This window comes from Cydia pomonella, chromosome 15 (assembly GCF_033807575.1).
Source record: "Cydia pomonella isolate Wapato2018A chromosome 15, ilCydPomo1, whole genome shotgun sequence".
NCBI lineage: Eukaryota > Metazoa > Arthropoda > Insecta > Lepidoptera > Tortricidae > Cydia > Cydia pomonella.
The window spans coordinates 11,091,840-11,112,326 of NC_084717.1; the positions used below are offsets into that span (position 1 = coordinate 11,091,840).

Consider the following 20,487-nt stretch of genomic DNA (forward strand, 5'->3'; position numbering starts at 1 on the left):
CGTGCGCGGAATTGCTTGGTTTGCCTTTTTGAGAAAAAAGTTGTTGTTTTGGAGTGTAATACCTCTATTTTCATTTTATACGCATACGCATGTAGTGTCGTGCCGTGTCGTCACTGTCGCACTACTCGCACTTTACTTTGTGATTTGTGATATATATACGTGATACTTCAGTCTGTCGGTAGAATTATTTTGATTTTCGTAGAACTAGAAATAATTACTGTACTCACTCGATAATCGTTCGTCAGTCATTAAAAACTCTGTTCAGTGTACCGAGTAAACAGAGTGCCAGTGCCAAGTGTAACAAAAATGTGCAGTTTAGGGCCTGTTCAATCACTCTCGATTTTCTTCCACGAGCTGCAATCACTGTTGTTTATGCATTGATTTGTTATCGTAATATTAGCTTAATACCCGACACATTTCTGCGGCTATGGAAGTAAACCCTTTAAATATTTTCTTCGTGAAGTCTGACAGTAAAGGAGACAGGTTGCTGTTCAGATATCCTTACACGTGTGAGAATAGAGATGAAAGTAAGCAGAAGAAATGTGGCCGCCTTAATCCATATGCAGTTAATTCGGCGGAAGACCTTCTGCAGAACCCACAGTCTCAGACATCAAACATTTGCAAAGGTAAGAAGCATTTAGAATAGAATGTTAGTGTTACTTTTACTTGACCCCTAATAATGACAACTGTATAACACTTTCCTGTTTTTTTCCGGTATTTCCTTAACTAAAGTATACTGTAGTATACATTCTAGCTTCCTGCTCTATAGCAGATACAACTATTTGTATCATTGAAATGGCATGGTTCTGACCTTCTAAATAATAAACATGAGAGTCAGGATGGAGGGTGTACCTAAATAAAAATAAACGAAAAGCACACCATATTTTTGCATCTAATTTGCAATATTTAGTACCTGCTATAAAAAAAATTGTACCTCCCGGTACAGTTGCCATCAGATATATGGGAGTGGCCAAGGTGCTCACAACTCACAAATGTACCTACTTAAAGTTTTTACTAAAAAACTGTATACCCCCCATTCTGACTGTCAAAATGGCGGGTGTATTTCATTATGCAATGATCTTGCGATTATTGATGAATTCTATAAAAACCAAAGTTTTTTACCAATTTTGTGCCATTATATACAATTATCCATTTTATTTGTGGTTTCCAAGTTTTACTTATCTTACTTTATACATTGCTATTACACATTTGCAGGCGCTACCGAATTAACAATCTTTGGTGTTCGCGGTAGATCCCCTGTTCTATCCTCTACAGTTCATCCACACTCTCATTTAAGTACTTACATGGTTTTTCTTAGGAAGAATCATTTGATATGGTGCCTGGCCTTACTTAAGACATAATTTTAGGTAAGGCATTTTTGTACGCATAGAGGGCTCGATTACTGTCAAGTATCTAAATGCAATAATATTAATAGTGACCTGTAGAGAAAAACATCAGCTAGTTGGACGTCTGAAAGCCAGCTGTCTACCCCGTCTACCAGTCAATAATATGATTAACAGTTTTTGTATGCACTTGAAAAGAAATTTGTTCCAGAGAGTTGTTACAAACCAATGGAATGACATGCCTATTGATTAGTCAAACTTAGTTTCAAAAAGTTTCAAGACATTCAGAAAGATGAAATAGAGATTAACTGTTTTCAGGACAATTGAGCGGCTTCACAGATGAAATGCTATCCACCCTGTTTGCTGTGAAAGCCGAGCTGTGCAACAGGAAATTTGAACTTAAAGTTAATGATGTGCGGTTTGTGGGGCACCCTACCCTGCTCCCATACCGGACAAACAAGGATGACACTGCGGCCATGATACTGATTAATATTGTTTTTGCACTTCAAGCATCGGCTAGCCATTCTATTGGTAAGTTACGTTTTAAAAGTTATATTTAAAGGTCTTTGTTACTTGTTGCAGTTCCCTTAAACATTTGCCCTATGGGATACTTCCATAAGTCTTGCCAACATTATATAATTGACATATTTTGCTTAGAGCTTAGATCGCCATTTTCAAGCTGTGGTGTGCATATGGCATAGACAGTGTGCCTATGAGTATAACTCCAAAAATATTCCATGGTGACTAAATATATGTGCCATTCACAACCGACAATGTGGTACCTTTTGTTTAAAAACATCACATATGAGAGTAAAATTATTCAATGATGTAAGCATTTATAATGCAGATTGAGGCACACAAGAGTATCTCTAAAGCAGGCAGTTTTGAAGTGCTCAATTAATTTTTTAGCAACATTTTCTTTACACATGGGCAAATTATATTAATTACACTTTAAGTGTGACTGTCACTTTTATAAGTGTCACTTTTTAAACCATGAGAATTGAGATTAATAAGAGATGGACACTGTTAGTATCACACGTCACATAGACAAATATGACCATCATTATCTGTCTGGTCAATATATATTAATGGACATATGATTTAGAATGTCATACCAAATTTGTTTTTATACAGGATGTTTATTTAGTCACCTCCAATAATTTACGGGATCAATATATAGGTCACACTGAGCAATCTTTACTATGACCCCATACCCGAAATCGCAAAAAAAAATTGGCTGTTTCATACATTTCGTCTGTCTGACCTTTTCTATGGGAGAGTAAATTTTTTTTTGCAACATTGGGATTGGTCCCATAGTAAAAGTTACTCGGTAGGACCTGTATATTCAGGGTGCGTCATGAAACGTATACGCACTTTTGGTATAATTTTACTTTACAAACGTTCATAACGTATAATAACGTTAAGTATAATGTAAGAATTGTCTATTTTCAAAAAGTATAAGCTCATAATGATATAACATACATAAAATATATCATTGTTTCACCTAACGAGCATAAGAAATAATTCCGTTTGAAATAATCTAGATTTAGTATACATATCAAAATGTCGAATAACATTTTAAATAATATTTGAATATAAAGCAGCAGAGCGTGTAGATACTGTCACGGAAGAGTATTGTTTGACAGAGTATAGATAGGTGCGACGACGAGCGAAGCGAGGTGGAGCGTGTTAGGTGAACTGCGAGCTAATTGAACAGACTTATTTTTTTTTTATTGATTTTCGTATAAAACTCTTTGTGTTACTATTTTAGTTTCTACTCATAACCCTACAGATTTTAGAGACAAAGTTTGTCGGGGAATAGAGAGAAACATGGGTACCTAATGGAGAGAAATAATAGACAGAAAAGAGAGAAAGTTTGGCGTTTATTAGTATGTTACTTTTTTATATTCTTATTGGTAATGTTTGTTATTTTTAAAGTTATATTAATTCAACATTATATTACATGAATTTTATCATAAATGATAGTATACTTAAAGGGTGTTATTAATTATGAAATTATATATTTCGTTGTTATTCGTTATAATCGTTATTCTTAGTGAATGTTATACTTTCAAATATTATACAATTAGAGTTTATATGTTGTATGGAATATACCATAAGTACGTATACGTTTCATTACTTACCCGTAAATTATTGCAGGTGACTAAATAAACATCCTGTATGACTAATACTAATTAATGCTTTCAGTGAAATGTTACTATGATCTGAGTAAAAGACTGGGTAAAGCACTAAGACATGAGGAAAAAAGATGTTCATATTTAACAGAAGAAATGAAAATTATGGTAAGTTATTTATTTTTTACTTACAATAATTTTAGTAGAACAATATAATATTATGTACATATTCAAATACAATAACTCACATAATTATTTTGGTTTAAATAAACTATTCAAAATATTTTATAATATTATATTATATGGTATATTCTTGTTTTTTATAAATCTACATTACCCATAAATATTATCGAATGGAAATCGAAAACAAGGCTGTGTTTACAATTATAGATAACAAACAACACATATAATTATATACATAATGTTCCTAGTGTGCCTACTGATAAAGTCACGATAGTAATAACTGATAAGGGTCAATATCACTCCAGTAGTGGTAGGTTCGCCACACCTCCCGCAATATATTTAATGTTGCGTAAATTATCTTTTCTTAATCCATTTTTACATTTATTTACAACATTAATTATGATGTTTCACACGTTTCTCAAAACTTTATGGATACTGTAACTTTATTCTCAAGATAAAAAAAGTGTGTTATTAGAAAAAAAGAAGAAATCATAATGGTGTACCTATCCCGGCTTATTACAGTTAACAAGTTTTTTACATTAAAAAAAAAAAAAAATTCAGCTGTTTATTTCAATAAAAAATCACATAACATAATCTTAAACTTAACTACTAATCTTAAATTCAAAAGATTTTTTGAGTTAAGGAGTCTTATATGAAATATTTATACATTTTAATTATTATTGGTTTTAGGTACATAGGTCATCTAATTAAATGATTCTCTTATTTTAATAAAGTATTTTTTAATGATATTTCTAGCTTGTCCACATACAGGTTTATTTACATAAATAAAATTGTATGTAAAAAACTTATGTGGCTGACTTTCTTGGTGTTCACACCGGGTTTACAAATACAAGTATTTGTATTTTGGAAAAACTATTCCGAATTTCGAAAGTTTTTGTACTGTGACATGTAGTGGATAAATTTAACAAACGTTTGCGTTTGTGTATCAAAGCCAAAGGGGTATATTTTGAAGATAGATAATACGTTTTGTTTTATTTAAATGATTGTAGTTTTAATTTTTCATGACATTTCATAAAAGATATTTAAGTAATGAAAACATTCCTCTAAATTCTTTGTCAATGTATTCTTGGGGCACCCTGTAGCATCACCTGGAAACCAATCCAGCAATATATTTTGATATTCTAGTTAGCAGCTCACGACGAAGTATCAGCGTTAGATAGCGAAAGTAATTCCGGCGAGAATGACGAAGAGGAGGAGAATTCCCGACATTCCGTCAGTTCCACCACGTACGGCGCAGACATGGGCACGGAGTCGCCGCGGTCGGCGTTCCACCTCATACTGCAGCGGAGCTCCCTGGCCAGGGCCATGAAGTCGGTGTTCGAGGAGCTAAGCAGCACTGGTTAGTGTAACTTTATTACCATTTAAGCTAAACTAGTACCTAAATATAGCCGTGCACATCTTGCATGGAAACAGAGGAAACAACAAAACACTCTTCTAGATCGCAAGCAAGTAGAAGTATATGGGAATAGGTCTCCGAGTACACTAAAGGAAGCAATAAGCAACCTGAAGACCTTGCTACGTTTCGTGGATGAGCGGGGATAGTTAGAGTAGCTCGCTTTTTACGCAATTTTTTTTTCTACCTGTGGACACTTCTAATTGGCTTACTGTTGTATTTCGCAACCTATTTTATGACTCTAGCTGTAAGTTTTCCTATGAAATAAAATAAAATAGGCACCATGGTTATAGATTGGATGAATTGAGTTTAAAGGTGAGCGTGGGCTGTTATAATGATGATCTCGCTTCTTACTGAACCGTCCATAGCGCGTCGTTTGTTTAGTCCATTCTACTAAATAAAAACAAAAAATAAGTACTTGATTGAAAGTTTACCTTACAGAAAATCAAAGCCAAATCACTGAAGTGACATTCGGTGCGCTCTGCGTAATGTACGACTTACGTCAAACTCCTGGCCCTGATCCAGTCTTAATAGTGTATATAAAATTTGAACCTTCTGTACAATTGTTACATTACATATTTAAGTGGCAGTTTTTAGGTAGACGTGACGAACATGACACTATACTTATAACACTAGGTAGGGCGCATTTTCACCTTCCCTTACAAATGGAGTTTCGTTCTTATTTTAAAACTACGTGTTGGATTGTAATGAACCTTTGCACATACAATGACATGCGGTATATCTATATGTCTGTAATTATGAAAAACTCAAAATTCGCTGTATTTTTTTATATGTAATCTGTGTGGTTTTTATTTTGTATGGTATCTGCAGCTACATAAACCAAAGAGAATTTGAAATAGAGGTGGATTGTCAAATAAAACTTTGTAGCCACAGTAAATTTACGGGGCTCTATTGTTTCCCATAAAGTTTTAAGCCATAATGTATTGTTTGTCCGCATTTTCGATAGCCATAATTTGTTTTTTTTTTTTTTTTTTAGGAACGCGTAACTTTTCAGGATTGCCATAAAACAAACCTAACCTAACCTATCTATAGGCGCCGTGTGGTGCCGGCGTCAGAATAGCACCACCCCATCTCGTCCCGTGGGTGTCGTAATAGCCGACTAAGGGAACACCGACGGATGGGCAGCAGCGTATCCGTCGATAATTTTTAACAACACCTACTGCGGTCCCTACTCGTAAAATCCAACCAAAACCACAAATCAAACCCCTATCAACTTAAATCCGCCGTGTGGTGCCGGCGTTTAGAATAGCACCACCCCATCTCGTCCCGTGGGTGTCGTAAAAGGCGACTAAGGGAAAAACCGGCGGACGGGCAGCAGCGTCCGTTGAGTGCCTTTATCTATCTCTACTGCGGTCCCTCCAACCACAACCAATTTCACCAATTTAAAAAACAACTATTTCTCTATCCAACAACCAAACGAAACCAATAATTCCAAACCAACCAAACCAAACTAAATTTCACATTAATTATAACATAACATTCACCCAATAACAAATCTAATAAAATCGCAACAAAAACTAAAACTTCACAAATATCAACCAAGAACCATGGCCGCCCGTAATCAATGCGGGGACCATGGGTCCATCAAAGCTCAAACACAACAACAACGCCGGGTCTTTAAAAACTGAGCATCACCATTGTTTTGTCTGATGGTGATGCCGGACCCGGCATCGTATAAAACATAAAAAACCCTTCGCAAATGTCACCTCGGGCACAGGGTCGCCCGTATCCTTAGCGAGGGCCCTGTGTCTTCAACAAACCTTTAAAAAAAAAAACCTATCTATAGGATGGATAACCTAAGGAAATTCCTGAAAAGTTAACGGTTTCAGAGTTATGACTAATGATAATATGTCAAACAAAGGGATCCATAAATTTACTGCCATCTTTAGAATCATGATTAAAACTCTGTGTTAATTTTTTTATATAAACCTTTTCCTATTATAAGTGCAAATTTTCAGAGCTATCTAGCTAGTCGTTTTCAAATGAGAACGTAAACTACGTTTGTATGGAGAACCGACCTCGCTGCAAACTCTTAACCTGACCAAACTACTTTTTGTTGTTATAGCAACAAACTATTAACGAAATATCTTTCTCTTCGGTTACCAGGTCTAGTCCAAGTACGGATAAACAAGTGGGTTCTCCTCTCCTTCTGTTTGCCCCACAAGGCCCACCAAATCCACAACAGAGGGCTCATTATAGAGCCAGAAACCATAGACAAATGTTTGCAGAAACTAAAGCCATATCACGGGATGCTTCTTATGGTGAACCCGAATGACTTACTGGCATCAATACCTCTGGATGGAAGCCCAGCGTTGCTGAGGCTTATAAAGTTGTATAGTCCGTTGAAAAGTCTGCAGACTATTGCTATTGAAGCGGATTTAAGTCTTACACAGGTGAGCGGTAATACATTTTGGTACCTATGAGTAATTTTCGCCGAGCACACGAGAACAAAGGATATGGCTCCTTGATTTATACCTTGTATCTTAATAGAGAACATACTTTTGTTTAAATTTTTATTATTAGCTTTTTAATATAATACTAAAATTATACTATTATGGGCACTATGGTATGCACTTGCAGGGTAACGAATTAACGATACACAACTGAAAATAAATGAAAATTAGATATATTTACGTAATATTTTCCATCGACCCAACGTAAACCTTTTAACGTTTTGGTTGGAGTCTGGCCTTTCAAATAATGAAAACCTAAATGTGATTTTTTGATTAAAAAGTATATAAATTCAATATAAACAACACAATTTTGTGTTAGCCCCCTCTTAACAAAGAATATCTATATTAATAACGGCGATGCAATGTACTTAATCGTAAAGTGAAAGCCCTAGTTGCGTCGCCCTTGTCTATCTTATTGCCGTGGAATATTTACCCAGAATAGTCTTCACTGTATCCCAGCCCAGCTCTAAGTCTATTAATTTTCCAGGTTTTCCAGCTGACCGGTCACTTAGTGTACTGGGCGAAAGCGACTGTCATATATCCGCTATGTGAAGGAAACGTGTACGTTGTGGCACCCTGCGCCAACGTCCACACACATTCACCGCTGGTCGAAGAGTTCGCCAAGGAGTTCCCCGGGCTGTGTCTGCTGCAGGTATGTCTGTCTCTGTCATCTGTATACTGGGCTAAAGCGACTGTCATATATCCGCTATGTGAAGGAAAAGTGTACGTTGTGGCACCCTGCGCTAAAGTTCATACACATTCGCCGCTGGTCGAAGGGGTCGTAGAAAATGTTACATGTTTTCTAACAAAGTTATCGATGTCGACAAAGAACAATAAGAAGTAGTAATGACTTCAATTTTGGCCTCACCTCCATTATTGCACAATGTAATATTTCAGATGCTAAGCGAATTCTCGCTTCCGGCGCCACTCTGGTACATTTCCCGCGGCGGCGTGGGCGGCGGCGGCGGCGGCGGCGGCGGCGGGCAGCGCCTCGGCCGCGTGGTGGCGTGGCTGCTGCGGCGCCGCCTGCTGCTGCAGCTGCACACCTACGTGCAGTTCAACTCGCCGCACTGGGGGCCCGACACCACCCCGGGTACAAACATGCCCATACATTATTATACATTACTAATTAAATAGCTAGCCCGCGTAGATACGACCACTTACCACGAGATGGACCGTATGCGTGATTGCCACCGACGTGGTATTAAAAAACCCTAATGTTAGACAGCTGTTAATTTGTATCAACAAAATGAATTATTAAATACCATGAAATTACGACTAATTCACATTAGGTCTATTAAAATATCAATAAAAGTCATTGTAATTTTTTGTTATTTTGCTATTGACAGTTGTCGTTGTCGACGGCCGAAATGAGACTGAGAGCTCAAGTAATGCTCGAGGCGTTCGAGCATTACTTTTGTGGGGTTGTTTTATTCGGCTGATTGTGAATCCAGTTAATTATACTATATCAATGTATGTGATAGATTCTCGAGTGCTCGCTGCCAACGCCGCTGTGGTAACGTAGCTGTCACTCTCGACGCAATGCAAACTGTATAGGCATTAAGGGTGTTGCGCTGTGCGGTATATTTAGTTGTAACGGCTTTTATAGAACATTTGTGACGCACCAGGTTTCAACTTAGCAAATGGCGCAGATAACGCGAGAAATTTATAAAATGGCTTCATTCCAGATGGCAAAGAGTACTTCTGCGAGAAACACGACGGCTACAACAGATCGTGCAGTGTTTCCTTCTCCTCGCTCAACCAAATTCAACTCAACGTCCCCGAGCCGGTTGAACCAAGGGTCAGCTCAAACACCTTCCCCGACTCCGACGAAGATTATCCCACTGAAAACAACCTTAATCAAACGGACTTCTCACACACGAAACCAATAGTGATAGAATCTGACCACACAAAGTTTGGTTTCAACGAAGCGGATTCAGCCAACCACAGCTTCGATGACGGCGTAGATGTCGTCGATGGCCTATTAAAAACAAATGGGGAATTAGAAAAGGACAAGAAAAAACAAGGGAACTCTGTAGATAGTGGGATATCTAATAACATTAACGGTGTTGTTACAGAAAATGGTGTGCACGACCTTAAATTAACCTCAAGGTTGTCCAATTTGTCGTTAAAAGACACAGAAAGCACTTTAAACACAAGTAGTGACGAAGATAGGTTTGAGGACCATGACGTGTCGCCGAGGACCAAAAATGTTAACGGGTACACGAATGGTGTGGAGAAGAAGAATGGGGTATCACTTAATCTGAAGTTACAGAGTGAAATGAGGTAATTATTCCAAGCTGTCACCTATTTTACCAACTTGACAATTGAGTCGTTTAACTTCAAACTCTGATGAATTCACTCTACCCTCTTAGGAAATATTTACCCTCTCTTATCTTAATACTAATAAAATCTCAAAATCTGACAGTTGGATTTATCCGAGTTTGAAGTTAAGAGACTCAATCGACACTAGACACTGATATGTTTCTGTCCATTTCTGGGTGGGTAAGCAACGACGGTACATAGCGTTTACTTGTTGGGCCAGCACTGAACGACGAATTGTCAGTGTAGTGAAACAAGAGCCTTTTGGTGCATTCATTCTGATTATACAGGATAATTTAGGTAATACTGAACAACTTTTACTATGGGGCCAACCCCGAATTTGCAAAAAAAAATCAGTTGTCTAGAAAACATTGACCTTCTTCACCGAAATGTATGAGTTGGCAGATTTTGATACCCGTAAGTTTACCAAAGCATAAATTTGCACGGACGGTGTTTTTTTAATCAGTCCTTTATTTATCCGTCACTGTCGCCTCTCCTCTTTCCTCTTTGATTAAAATTGTCTCTCTCTTAAAAATCTCTTAGCCGTTTCATGTCGTCATTTTATATGTTTTTCACAAGTTGAATATTATAACAAAATTTAGCTAAATTGATATAAAATGAGATCCATTATAAAAAAATATTGGGATTATAAAAAAAATACAAGGCTCCAAAGTATTTAAAAAAAAGAAAATGGTAACCATTCGATTCCTTACATTTTATTGAAAAATAAATTGTAGTACATACGAGGTGCGGTCCAAAAGTGTCCGGCCTAACAAAGAAAACAAGTAGATATATTTACAAAACCTTTTTTATTTTTCGATATAGTCCCCCTCTATTTCAACGCACTTTGCAGATCTCGTGATAAGCATTTCTATCCCCTTAAAAAAATACTCTGGAGTTTTGTCCTCAAAATGGGCGAAAACAGCTTGAGCCACTTCATCATCCGAAGAAAATCGTCTTCCCCTTAAGTCTGCCTTAAGTCTCGAGAACAGATAATAGTCGCTTGGGGCCAGGTCGGGGCTGTAAGGCGGGTGGCGAATTTCCTCGAAGCCACATTTTGTTACAGCAGCTTTGGCAATTGCAGCGGTGTGAACGGGAGCATTATCGTGGAGAAGCCGAACACCTCTACTGAGTTTTCCACGTCGCTTCTGCTTGATTGCCTCTCGTAATTGCTCAATAAGGTTGGCGTAGTAAGTGCCATTTACCGTGGTATTCCTTTCTTTTATATCAATCATTAGTATTCCGTGACAATCCCAGAATACCGTTGCCATTATCTTTTTGGTGGATTGCGTTACCTTGGCCTTTCTAGGCGGCCTTTCACCAAGACGGCGCCACTCCATCGATTCCCTTTTCGACAGAGGATCATAGTATAAAACCATGGTTTCATCTCCCGTAACAATCGACTCCAAATAACTTTTTCCGTAACGCCTATACGCATCTAAAACTTCTTGAGAACACGCTTTTCGCTCAGTTCGCTGCAAGCTCGAAAGAAGTTTGGGTACCCACCTAGCACTAACTTTATTCATGTGAAGATGTTCATGAAGAATCCTAAGTACTGAAGTTTTCGAAAGCCCGGTTCTTGCCGCTATTTCTTTAGTCTTAAGTCTTCGATCACTCAGAACTTCCTCTTCCACTAATTTGACACAGTCCTTGGTGAGTACTTCCACAGGCCGGCCGGAGCGAGATTCGTCGTCAATGGACTCCCGCCCTAAACGAAACTGCTTACTCCATTCTTTTACCGTGGAAAATGACGGAGAAGTATCCCTGTACACGGCATCTAACCTTTTTTTTATATCGGTCGGACTGACCCCTTCCTTTGTCAGGAATTTGATCACGGAGCGATATTCCAATTTGAACATTTCGAAAATTCTTCGACTTACTATCGTTAAAACGCCGTGAAATCAAAACAACAACCAACAGAAATCCCAAAACCATACACGAAAAAGCAGAATAAATGACAATCGCGATGACATATTTTTTATTTTTTTTTAAGCCGCCAAATTTCTCCAGCCAGAAATTTTTGGACCGCACCTCGTACATAAACGCAATATTTCAGGGTCAAAATAGCAATTTTCTTGATCTTCCATACATTTAGGACATCACATTACATCATGTTCATTCATTCATTTTGTTAGAGGCATTTCAATCGTCGAGTGCGAGCGCAGACTTTAGTGAGAGTCAGAATGACGGGTGTACCTAAATAAAATCAAATGAAAACCATACCTTATTTTTGTGCCTAATTTGTACTATTTAGTACTTCATTTAAAAAAAATTGTACCTCACGGTACTTAAAGTTATCACCAAAAAACAGTATACCCGCCATCCTGACAGTCAGAATGGCGGGTGTATTTTATTACGCTATATTCCCGTGGTTATTGATAAATTCTATAAAAGCCAAATTTTTGTACCTTCATATTCAATTATAATATGAGCCATTTTATTTATGGTTGGAATCGCACAGACTTTAAACTCTCATTTCTGACCTTTGTGTTGCTTAAATGCCAGTCCTATATAGACATTTGATCCTCAGGAAAATCAAGATCGATTGACATTATTTACAAAAAAAGCGGCCAAGTGCGAGTCGGACTCGCCCATGAAGGGTTCCGTACCATTTATGACGTATTAAAAAAACTACTTACTAGATCTGGTTCAAACCAATTTTCGTTGGAAGTTTGCATGGTAATGTATATCATATATTTTTTTTAGATTTTTCATTCCGTTATTTTAGAAGTTACAGGGGGGGGGGACACACTTTTTTTCACTTTGGAAGTGTCTCTCGCGCAAACTATTCAGTTTAGAAAAAAATAATATTAGAAACCTAAATATCATTTTTGAAGACCTATCCTTAGATACCCCACACGTATGGGTTTGATGAAAAAAAATTTTTTTTTTAATTTTTGTGACGTATTAAAAAAAAAACTACTTACTAGATCTCGTTCGAACCAATTTTCGGTGGAAGTTTGCATGGCAATGTATATCATATATTTTTTTTAGATTTTTCATTCTGTTATTTTAGAAGTTACGGGGGGGGGGGGGACACACTTTTTACCACTTTGGAAGTGTCTCTCGCGCAAACTATTCAGTTTAGAAAAAAATTATATTAAAAACCTCAATATCATTTTTAAAGACCTATCCATAGATACCCCACACGTATGGGTTTGATGAAAAAAGATTTTTTGAGTTTCAGTTCTAAGTATGGGGAACCCCCAAAATGTATTGTTTTTTTTCTATTTTTGTGTAAACATCATAATGCGGTTTATAGAATACATCTACTTACCAAGTTTGAACAGTATAGCTTTTATAATTTCGGAAAAAAGTGGCTGTGACAGAATCGGACAGACAGACGGACATGACGAATCTATAAGGGTTCCGTTTTTTGCCATTTGGCTACGGAACCCTAAAAACTGTCAAGTAGCCAATTGTCACACGTGAAATGAAACGATTGTCGGGCAGCTTCCAGCCGCCGACCGTGTGGAGCGTGCCCGCGAGCTGCGACGTGGCGGACGCGTGCCGCCTGCCCGCCGAGCCGCCCAGCACCGAGTCGCTGCTCGACACCTTCACCGCCGGGGAGCGCGCCGCCTTGGCGGACATACCCGCCTCCAAACACACGGATGATCTCTTGCTGCTAGCTCAGCTGCATAAGAAAGGTAATTCTATCTTCTTCCTTTTTTTTCTTCTTTTTTTCGACGGTGGCAAACAAGCATACGGCCCGCCTGATGGTAAGCAGTCACCGTAGCCTATGAAAATTAAACTTCATGCATTCTTGCAACTTTTGACGACCGGTTTGGCCTAGCGGGTAGTGACCCTGCCCACGAAGCTGATGGTCCCGGGTTCAAATCCTGGTAAGGGCACTTATTCGTGTGATGAGCATGGATATTTGTTCCTGAGTCATGGGTGTTTTCTATATATTTAATATAAATATTTATATATTATATATATCGTTGTCTAAGTACCCTCAACACAAGCCTTATTGAGCTTACTGTGGGACTTAGTCAATTTGTGTAATAATGTCCTATAATATTTATTTATTTATTCTAAGGTTTTAAAATAGTCGTGTCGGTCAAAAAAGGAATACAAACACTCTTTAGTGCACACCTCAATAGAAGAAAATAATACAGCATCACAAGTAAAGGTAAACAACAGGTGCTAAAAATCGCTAAACAATACAAGTAACTGTAACAAATTTGTAGAATTCTCGAAAAAAAAATAGCAGAATAGTTTTAGGCAATCTGAACTTGATACACTATGATTTCCGTGTCACTTTTTATAACAATCAACTATTTTGTTACAGGCTACCTACGAGGCGAGCAGCATCTCGAAGAAATAATGTTCATGGAGAACGTAACGCGATCGCAGTTGATGCAATTACTGGACAAATTCAAGGATGTGCTCATCACCTTCGAAACTGAGGATCCTGCTGTCGCTATGCTATATCCCTACCAATAATACCCAATACCGCCATATGCCAATATGTACCGCCATAGTCCAAGCAACCAAAAAACATACGGATAAAAATACCTTTGAAATTCTCCTCCTGCCGTCGCCATTCTGTTTTTTTCGAATCGACTTCGGGTACAAATGCATTACAATTTGAACTCTAAGTATGCGCAGAGAGAGTCCAATGCTATATATATATCTACGAATAATACCCATTTTTACCAGCGTCTCTGAGTAGAATGCATTGCAATTCGAACTCTTAATATATACAGGCAGAGTCGAAGGAACCAAAAAACAAACAGCACACACAAGCATATATGGAATATTTTACATATTCTGTCTGTTAAAGCGGTTGTCAAAATCGAAGTGTGTACGTTTCTTAGCACGAATGAAAAGTATTGATGATATTATATCAACTGCATAATTTAACACTTGTAACTGAATGACTGATATTATCATTGTTAAATGTTTAAAGTAATTTTAACACTATTTAGATATTTAGTTGGTCTAAATGTAGCAATTTATCATGTTTTTGTAACACCTATGTCATAGGCAAAGGAATAAAAGAAGCTTAAAGTTGTGCAAATTATTTTAGTCACGTCTAAAAATATGCACAAAGTGCCAAAAATATGTATACTCTACCTTAATATATGGGCAATAAGGTCATGTATACATATTTTTGGCACTTTATCCGTAACGGTATTTTTAGACTATATATATTTTTATCTAAAGTTAATAGCGAAGTAAGTACGACCAAACAATTTGATTCCTAGACCATTATAGTACCATGTCCTAATGATTTGATTTATGCTCTACGAACTACGACAGTGCTTATTGGGTGATGTATGTCATGTTATATAGTTGTTAAAGCGACGAAGTTCTTTAGTGACCTAGGAATCAAATAACTTGACTGTACGGCACCATTATATATTTTAAGGTAACTGGTTGCCAAACCTTAAGAGGCTGTCAATACCTAAAGCGCGCACACTGTCTATTTGTATCGGAGTAAATGAGGTAGCACTGTCGCATGTTACTGGGCCTGGGCAAGGGAATAATAAGAAAAATATTTAAATAAAAAAAGTGGATTATTAGTGTAATATTTTACTCAACAGCGGTTTAGATATAAATGTTTTGAAATTGTGATTTTAATTGGAGACCCATAAGTCAAAACAATAAAGACATAGAACCGTTTAATTGTGATTTTAAGACCAATCTTTGCAATTATTTTCTATCGAGCCGATTTCGTTCAATCATGTATCGAGTACAACCACGGTCTTTGAAATATAATTAATATGAACATATATTTTTCTTACTTGACTAAAACAAATGGTCTTTCTCAAAAAACTGTTTAAGTAACATCAATTTCAAGGACATTGGGTGTTGACAGCCTCTTAAACGCGTGGCAACCTGGCAACCATGTTTATCTGTACAGCGCCATCTTTTTCAGTCATCGAACTTACTGGTATAATAATTTGCGCTACTATGTGTCTTAGTACCTATTCATTTTCCTATGACCTACATCATCAAAAAATCATCCACTGCTTAACAAAAGCGCAAGAAGGTCCTAACATGAACACGCTTTTGTGTATACCTTGTTGGGAACATTTTCGACAGTTGTAAGGTCTGACGAGTAATATACCCGCCAACTGCCACTAAGTTAAATTTAAACATTTTTTTTTTTTGTTATATTTGTTAACTGTTCCGGGCATTTAATCCTGTGGTTGGGGGTGATCAGAGGCGGCGTTAGGCGTGGGCGACGTGGGCCACCGCCTACGGCCTCGCGTCCGAGGGGCCTCGCGCCTCAAAAAAGTACCTATATCTCGGACACAACGTAAAAATATTCGCTCTTTTTTGCGCCACCAGAGGGCCTCGCGAAATGTACCGTGACCACAAAAAAATTTTGGTCTTGCCCCGCCACTGGGGGTGATTTTATTCAATTATAATTATCTAAACTTAAGTCTATTCCATTCGCTCTTTTAACCAAAAAATACTATGAAACTGGTCGACCAATGGATGTAGATCGTGGTGTATCTATGGAAATTTGTAATTCCCTAGCGATTGCGTCACATATTTTTTTGTTTTGTAGTTTTAAGATTGGAATAGACTAAGATCTGAACTAAATTTAAGTGTTCAAAAACGTATTACGAGTCTATTAGCTTTTGTCAGTAAATTTCGGCCTTATTACAATGAGCATAAGTTACATTATCCAAATTAAAAAAGAATGCCCTTCTCATATTGCTCGATTGGCTATAAATAGGTGTTTGTGTAGTCCACAAGTAAATTCAAAATTGTCAAGCTTTATTTATTAATGTAGTTAGGACTATATCCAATTTGGCGTAAAAGCTAAATCGATAATCTGAGTCGCAATGTTACCCACTAAGAAATTCGAGAAATATTTTTTAGAACATTGTACTCTAATTGGCTGTTTTAGTCGTAAGTATAATTAGCGAATATTCGAGAATTCAGTGATTATAGATATATCGCTATGTATTTTTGTTGGAATTAAACTGTTAAATTTAGTTGGCAGCTAGGTATTGCCAAGTTATAACGACCTGTATTTAGTTCGCTTTAATATGTCTAATTATGTAACTATCGTAACGAGCTGCAGAAATTAAGCGGGCGAAGAGTTTATAATGATTTGAACACAACCTTGGCTGACCCCCCCCCCCCCCCCCCCCAAAGCCCATGCATAACTTGATGAAGTCCGTTTATCATTCATAGATTAATCAAGTGAAAGGAATAAATTATTACTTGTTTCCAACTTGTGTAGTTTGTCTTGTTCTTATTTACTGTTTGTAACAAAAGAAAAATCAACGTTTCATATAGACAAAGGGAATTAATACTTTGAATGCCTTGTTCGCTTACTTTCTTCAACTACTACATAACCGATGTATTACCATTGTGGGTTGTAAACAAAATGTGGCTGATATCACAAGTAACTAAATCCTTTTATTTGGATTTGAGCACGTCTATGTTTTCGTTTTTTCCTAAATTATTTTATTTGTAATAAAATATTTATAGTAAAGGAAACTCGTTTTATTTTAGGACTTACAAAAAGGTCTTACTTCGAAATAACGGTCGTTCGCTCGAATATGAAAAAGCGATGAAGATGATGGTCACCACGAATTGCCACGAATATCGAAATTGTTAGATGTCAGAGATCTTTACTTGTGTATTTTACTTCTCAAATTTCCCCAGAATTAAGATGCAATGTTATTAAACAGTTGATATAGAAAGGGCCTTACATACATGCAAATTTAATAAGCGCCGCGACACATGGTCCAATTTCAGGCCACGGACTGGACGCAAGCGGCGAACGGCAAATCAAGGTCATTTATACATTGCGCTCGACAAAATGTAAAGTCCGACCAGAAATATATGATCATTGTCAAGAGGGCGCTGTTATTCTCATGTATAGGGTGACAGTTCAGTTTAGTATGAAAAATTTAGTTCCAATGAAATTCCGCAATATGGCGCGTGATCATATATTACTGGTCAGACTTTATAACCGGCCTTGATTTGCCGCTTGCGTCCAGTCCGCTGCCTCATTGCGCTACTAGGTTACTAAATTTTCTATAGGAGGAAAACCCTTCGCGCCTAAATTTTTTAAATTTGCCGCCTTTTTCTACTGTCGAAAATAGCTATCCAAACCTATATACTTTACTCTTTGATCCAAACTATAAAACGCGACCCATGTTAACGTAAGTTGGACCAATCAAAAACTGTATTCCACAGTTTTTGTCGTGACTTAAACAGTGTCTATCAGTGTCATTATTTTCGCTGTCATGTTTGACAAGGGCCTGACACTCTTTGATAGAGAAAGATAGTCTTATTGCGATTCCTATAAGAGGAAAGAGAAAATAGTGCAATGCTTTGTCTTTATCACCGACCGGGTTTTTTTTCATGGTCGGGTTATGGCAGCTTAGGAAGGAGGCTGATGGCGATATACAGAAATTTATAAGAGTGAAAGAGACAAAATCCCGCAAGATGCCATACATTAAACTGTCAATCATATTGTCAAGAGTGCTAGTAAACAATGTGGTTTTCTTATTGTAGAAGTTTTATAAAGTGAATGATTGTCTTTATTAAGTATTTAATGGAGGTGTAAGATGTTTTTACGTACAATTAACATGGTGGGGTGTTCAGTGGTTGCCTACAAAAGCAATAGCTTGCGAAAATAAGCGGGTGTAACATTTCATGCGTAAGTACAAGTTTTTCGTATTTTGATCATGTATTTCTTTCTCAAATCTCACAGGAACCAAGTTACTGAGTTACATCATTAGTTGGATTATGAAAAACTTCATAAAATAGGAGATATCAGTAAATTATTGCTAAAAATAAAACAGAAAGTTTGGTTATGTAAACCAGTCAAATTCAGTAGTATTTTATTTAGGGTTGCAAACAAATAGAAAAAAAAGTCCCCTGCAATTACCCCATATTTCGGGAGTTTCAAGCTATTTGATATTTCCAGCTTTCCGACGGAGGATGAAATTGTTAAAGAATGGATTGCGGGAACTGGAAAATCAAATTGGATGCCTCACAAATACTCGCGTATTTGTTCCAAACATTTTGAACAACATTGTGTCCGCAAACTGGGCAAACGAACTTTCATCGAAAAGTTTTCTTTTCCAACCTTGTTCATACACGTAAGTTGGCTGTTATTAAATAAGTAATAGTAACTAGTGGGAATAACCCGTTACACTATACACTATATTAGAGTTGGTACATCTTAACATAGGTCTCACAGTGTTTTGAAGTATTTATTTGGGTTCTTGAACTCTAACAAATTATTGGGGGTAATTCAGTAATCACCCCCAATAATTTATTAGAGTTAATTCCCAGTGGAATTAAAAATCCTACCTATTACCAGTGGGAATTTTATTTCCCAGTAGTTACCAGTGGTAAAAGGTGGGAATAAAGTTAGTGTAACTACCTGTGGTAAAAGGTGGACAAAAGTTCCTAGTAGTTACCACTAGTAACAACTTTGTGGTAACTAGTAGGAATAACCCGTTGTACTATTAAGACCACAGACTTAAATTTTTAAATAATTTCTTTGGAGGCTTGGTACATGGGATTACGGATTATATGAGTATAAAACTCTAAAATAATGTAATTATTAAAATTGATTAATACTACCCCGCAGGAGAGGAGAGAGAAAATTCTTTTCTTCATCATGTCATGGAAATCGTCCATTCGTGCACGTCGTCGTCGTGGCAGTCTCAACAGCATTCTGAAGCTATTATTGAACTTCATATAATTGATCCACAGGTTACAAGTGTATGTGTAACTAAAGTTTTCTTGACCCCCACAGTATGTACAACGCGCAACACGTAAGATTTTTTATTTAAACATAAATATTCGGTTTTAAGTAACAGTTTTTAATGTAAGCGCTGGTGGCCTAGCGGTAAGAGCGTGCGACTTGCAATCCGGAGGTCGCGGGTTCAAACCCCGGCTCGTACCAATGAGTTTTTTGGAACTTATGTACGAAATATCATTTGATATTTACCAGTCGCTTTTCGGTGAAGGAAAACATCGTGAGGAAACCGGACTAATCCCAACAAGGCCTAGTTTACCCTCTGGGTTGGAAGGGCAGATGGCAGTCGCTTTCGTAAAAATTAGTGCCTACGCCAAATCTTGGGATTAGTTGTCAAGCGGACCCCAGGCTCCCATGAGCCGTGGCAAAATGCCGGGACAACGCGAGGAAGAAAAAAAAAAAGTAACAGTTTTAATATAAATGACCATGTTAGCTTAAAATCATATACTGCGTATCTAATGAGGTGTCGCTCAAGCACATCGTCAAGAACCTTCGCTGCAATAGGGTTGTTTCCATTTTGAAATGCTTGTATTATATAATATATATATATATATATATTTACCAAATTATGGCCTAATATTCAATTTATTTGTGTTGTTCTCAAGGAAAAGGTACCGCATTGTCGCTTATCATAAGAACGCTCTTACAGGTTGTACGTATAGAGAGCAAGCAAATTGTATCCTTATGGTAAGCGACTATGTGGTACCTTTTACTTGAGAACGACACATTTAATTATTATTTCTAGTAAGTACAGTTATAATAATATAAGTTTTGAATAAAGAAATTACCTCTTTGATAGTTTATCCTTTTTATTCCAACAATCACCTAATCTTATATCAACTCAAAACTTCATATAGGTAAGTAA

The 20,487-nt window shown here is 37.1% G+C and overlaps 1 protein-coding gene and 1 long non-coding RNA gene across 2 annotated transcripts; both read left to right on the forward strand.

Moving 5' to 3' along the window:
* Positions 1 to 74: 74 nt before the first annotated feature.
* LOC133525775 (GATOR complex protein NPRL3) lies at positions 75 to 17,793 on the forward strand. The gene is made up of 10 exons (XM_061862157.1): positions 75 to 626; positions 1,662 to 1,874; positions 3,552 to 3,646; positions 4,808 to 5,021; positions 7,203 to 7,489; positions 8,037 to 8,201; positions 8,447 to 8,642; positions 9,238 to 9,835; positions 13,325 to 13,518; positions 14,163 to 17,793. Exons 1-10 carry the CDS (start codon positions 428 to 430, stop codon positions 14,315 to 14,317), a joined length of 2,316 nt encoding a protein of 771 aa, XP_061718141.1. The 5' UTR covers positions 75 to 427; the 3' UTR covers positions 14,318 to 17,793.
* Positions 17,794 to 18,099: 306 nt separating this feature from the next.
* Positions 18,100 to 19,586, forward strand: LOC133525789 (uncharacterized). Its single transcript, XR_009800631.1, has 3 exons — positions 18,100 to 18,509; positions 18,780 to 18,954; positions 19,452 to 19,586. It is a non-coding gene; the product is annotated as an uncharacterized LOC133525789 (long non-coding RNA).
* Positions 19,587 to 20,487: the final 901 nt, after the last annotated feature.

Bases quoted from the DNA above. Each gene is read 5' to 3' on its own strand.
- LOC133525775 (XM_061862157.1), top strand. From the start codon at position 428: ATGGAAGTAAACCCTTTAAATATTTTCTTCGTGAAGTCTGACAGTAAA. The intron at 627-1,661 runs GTAAGAAGCATT...AACTGTTTTCAG, and splicing joins GACATCAAACATTTGCAAAG to GACAATTGAGCGGCTTCACA. The intron at 7,490-8,036 runs GTGAGCGGTAAT...TTAATTTTCCAG, and splicing joins CGGATTTAAGTCTTACACAG to GTTTTCCAGCTGACCGGTCA.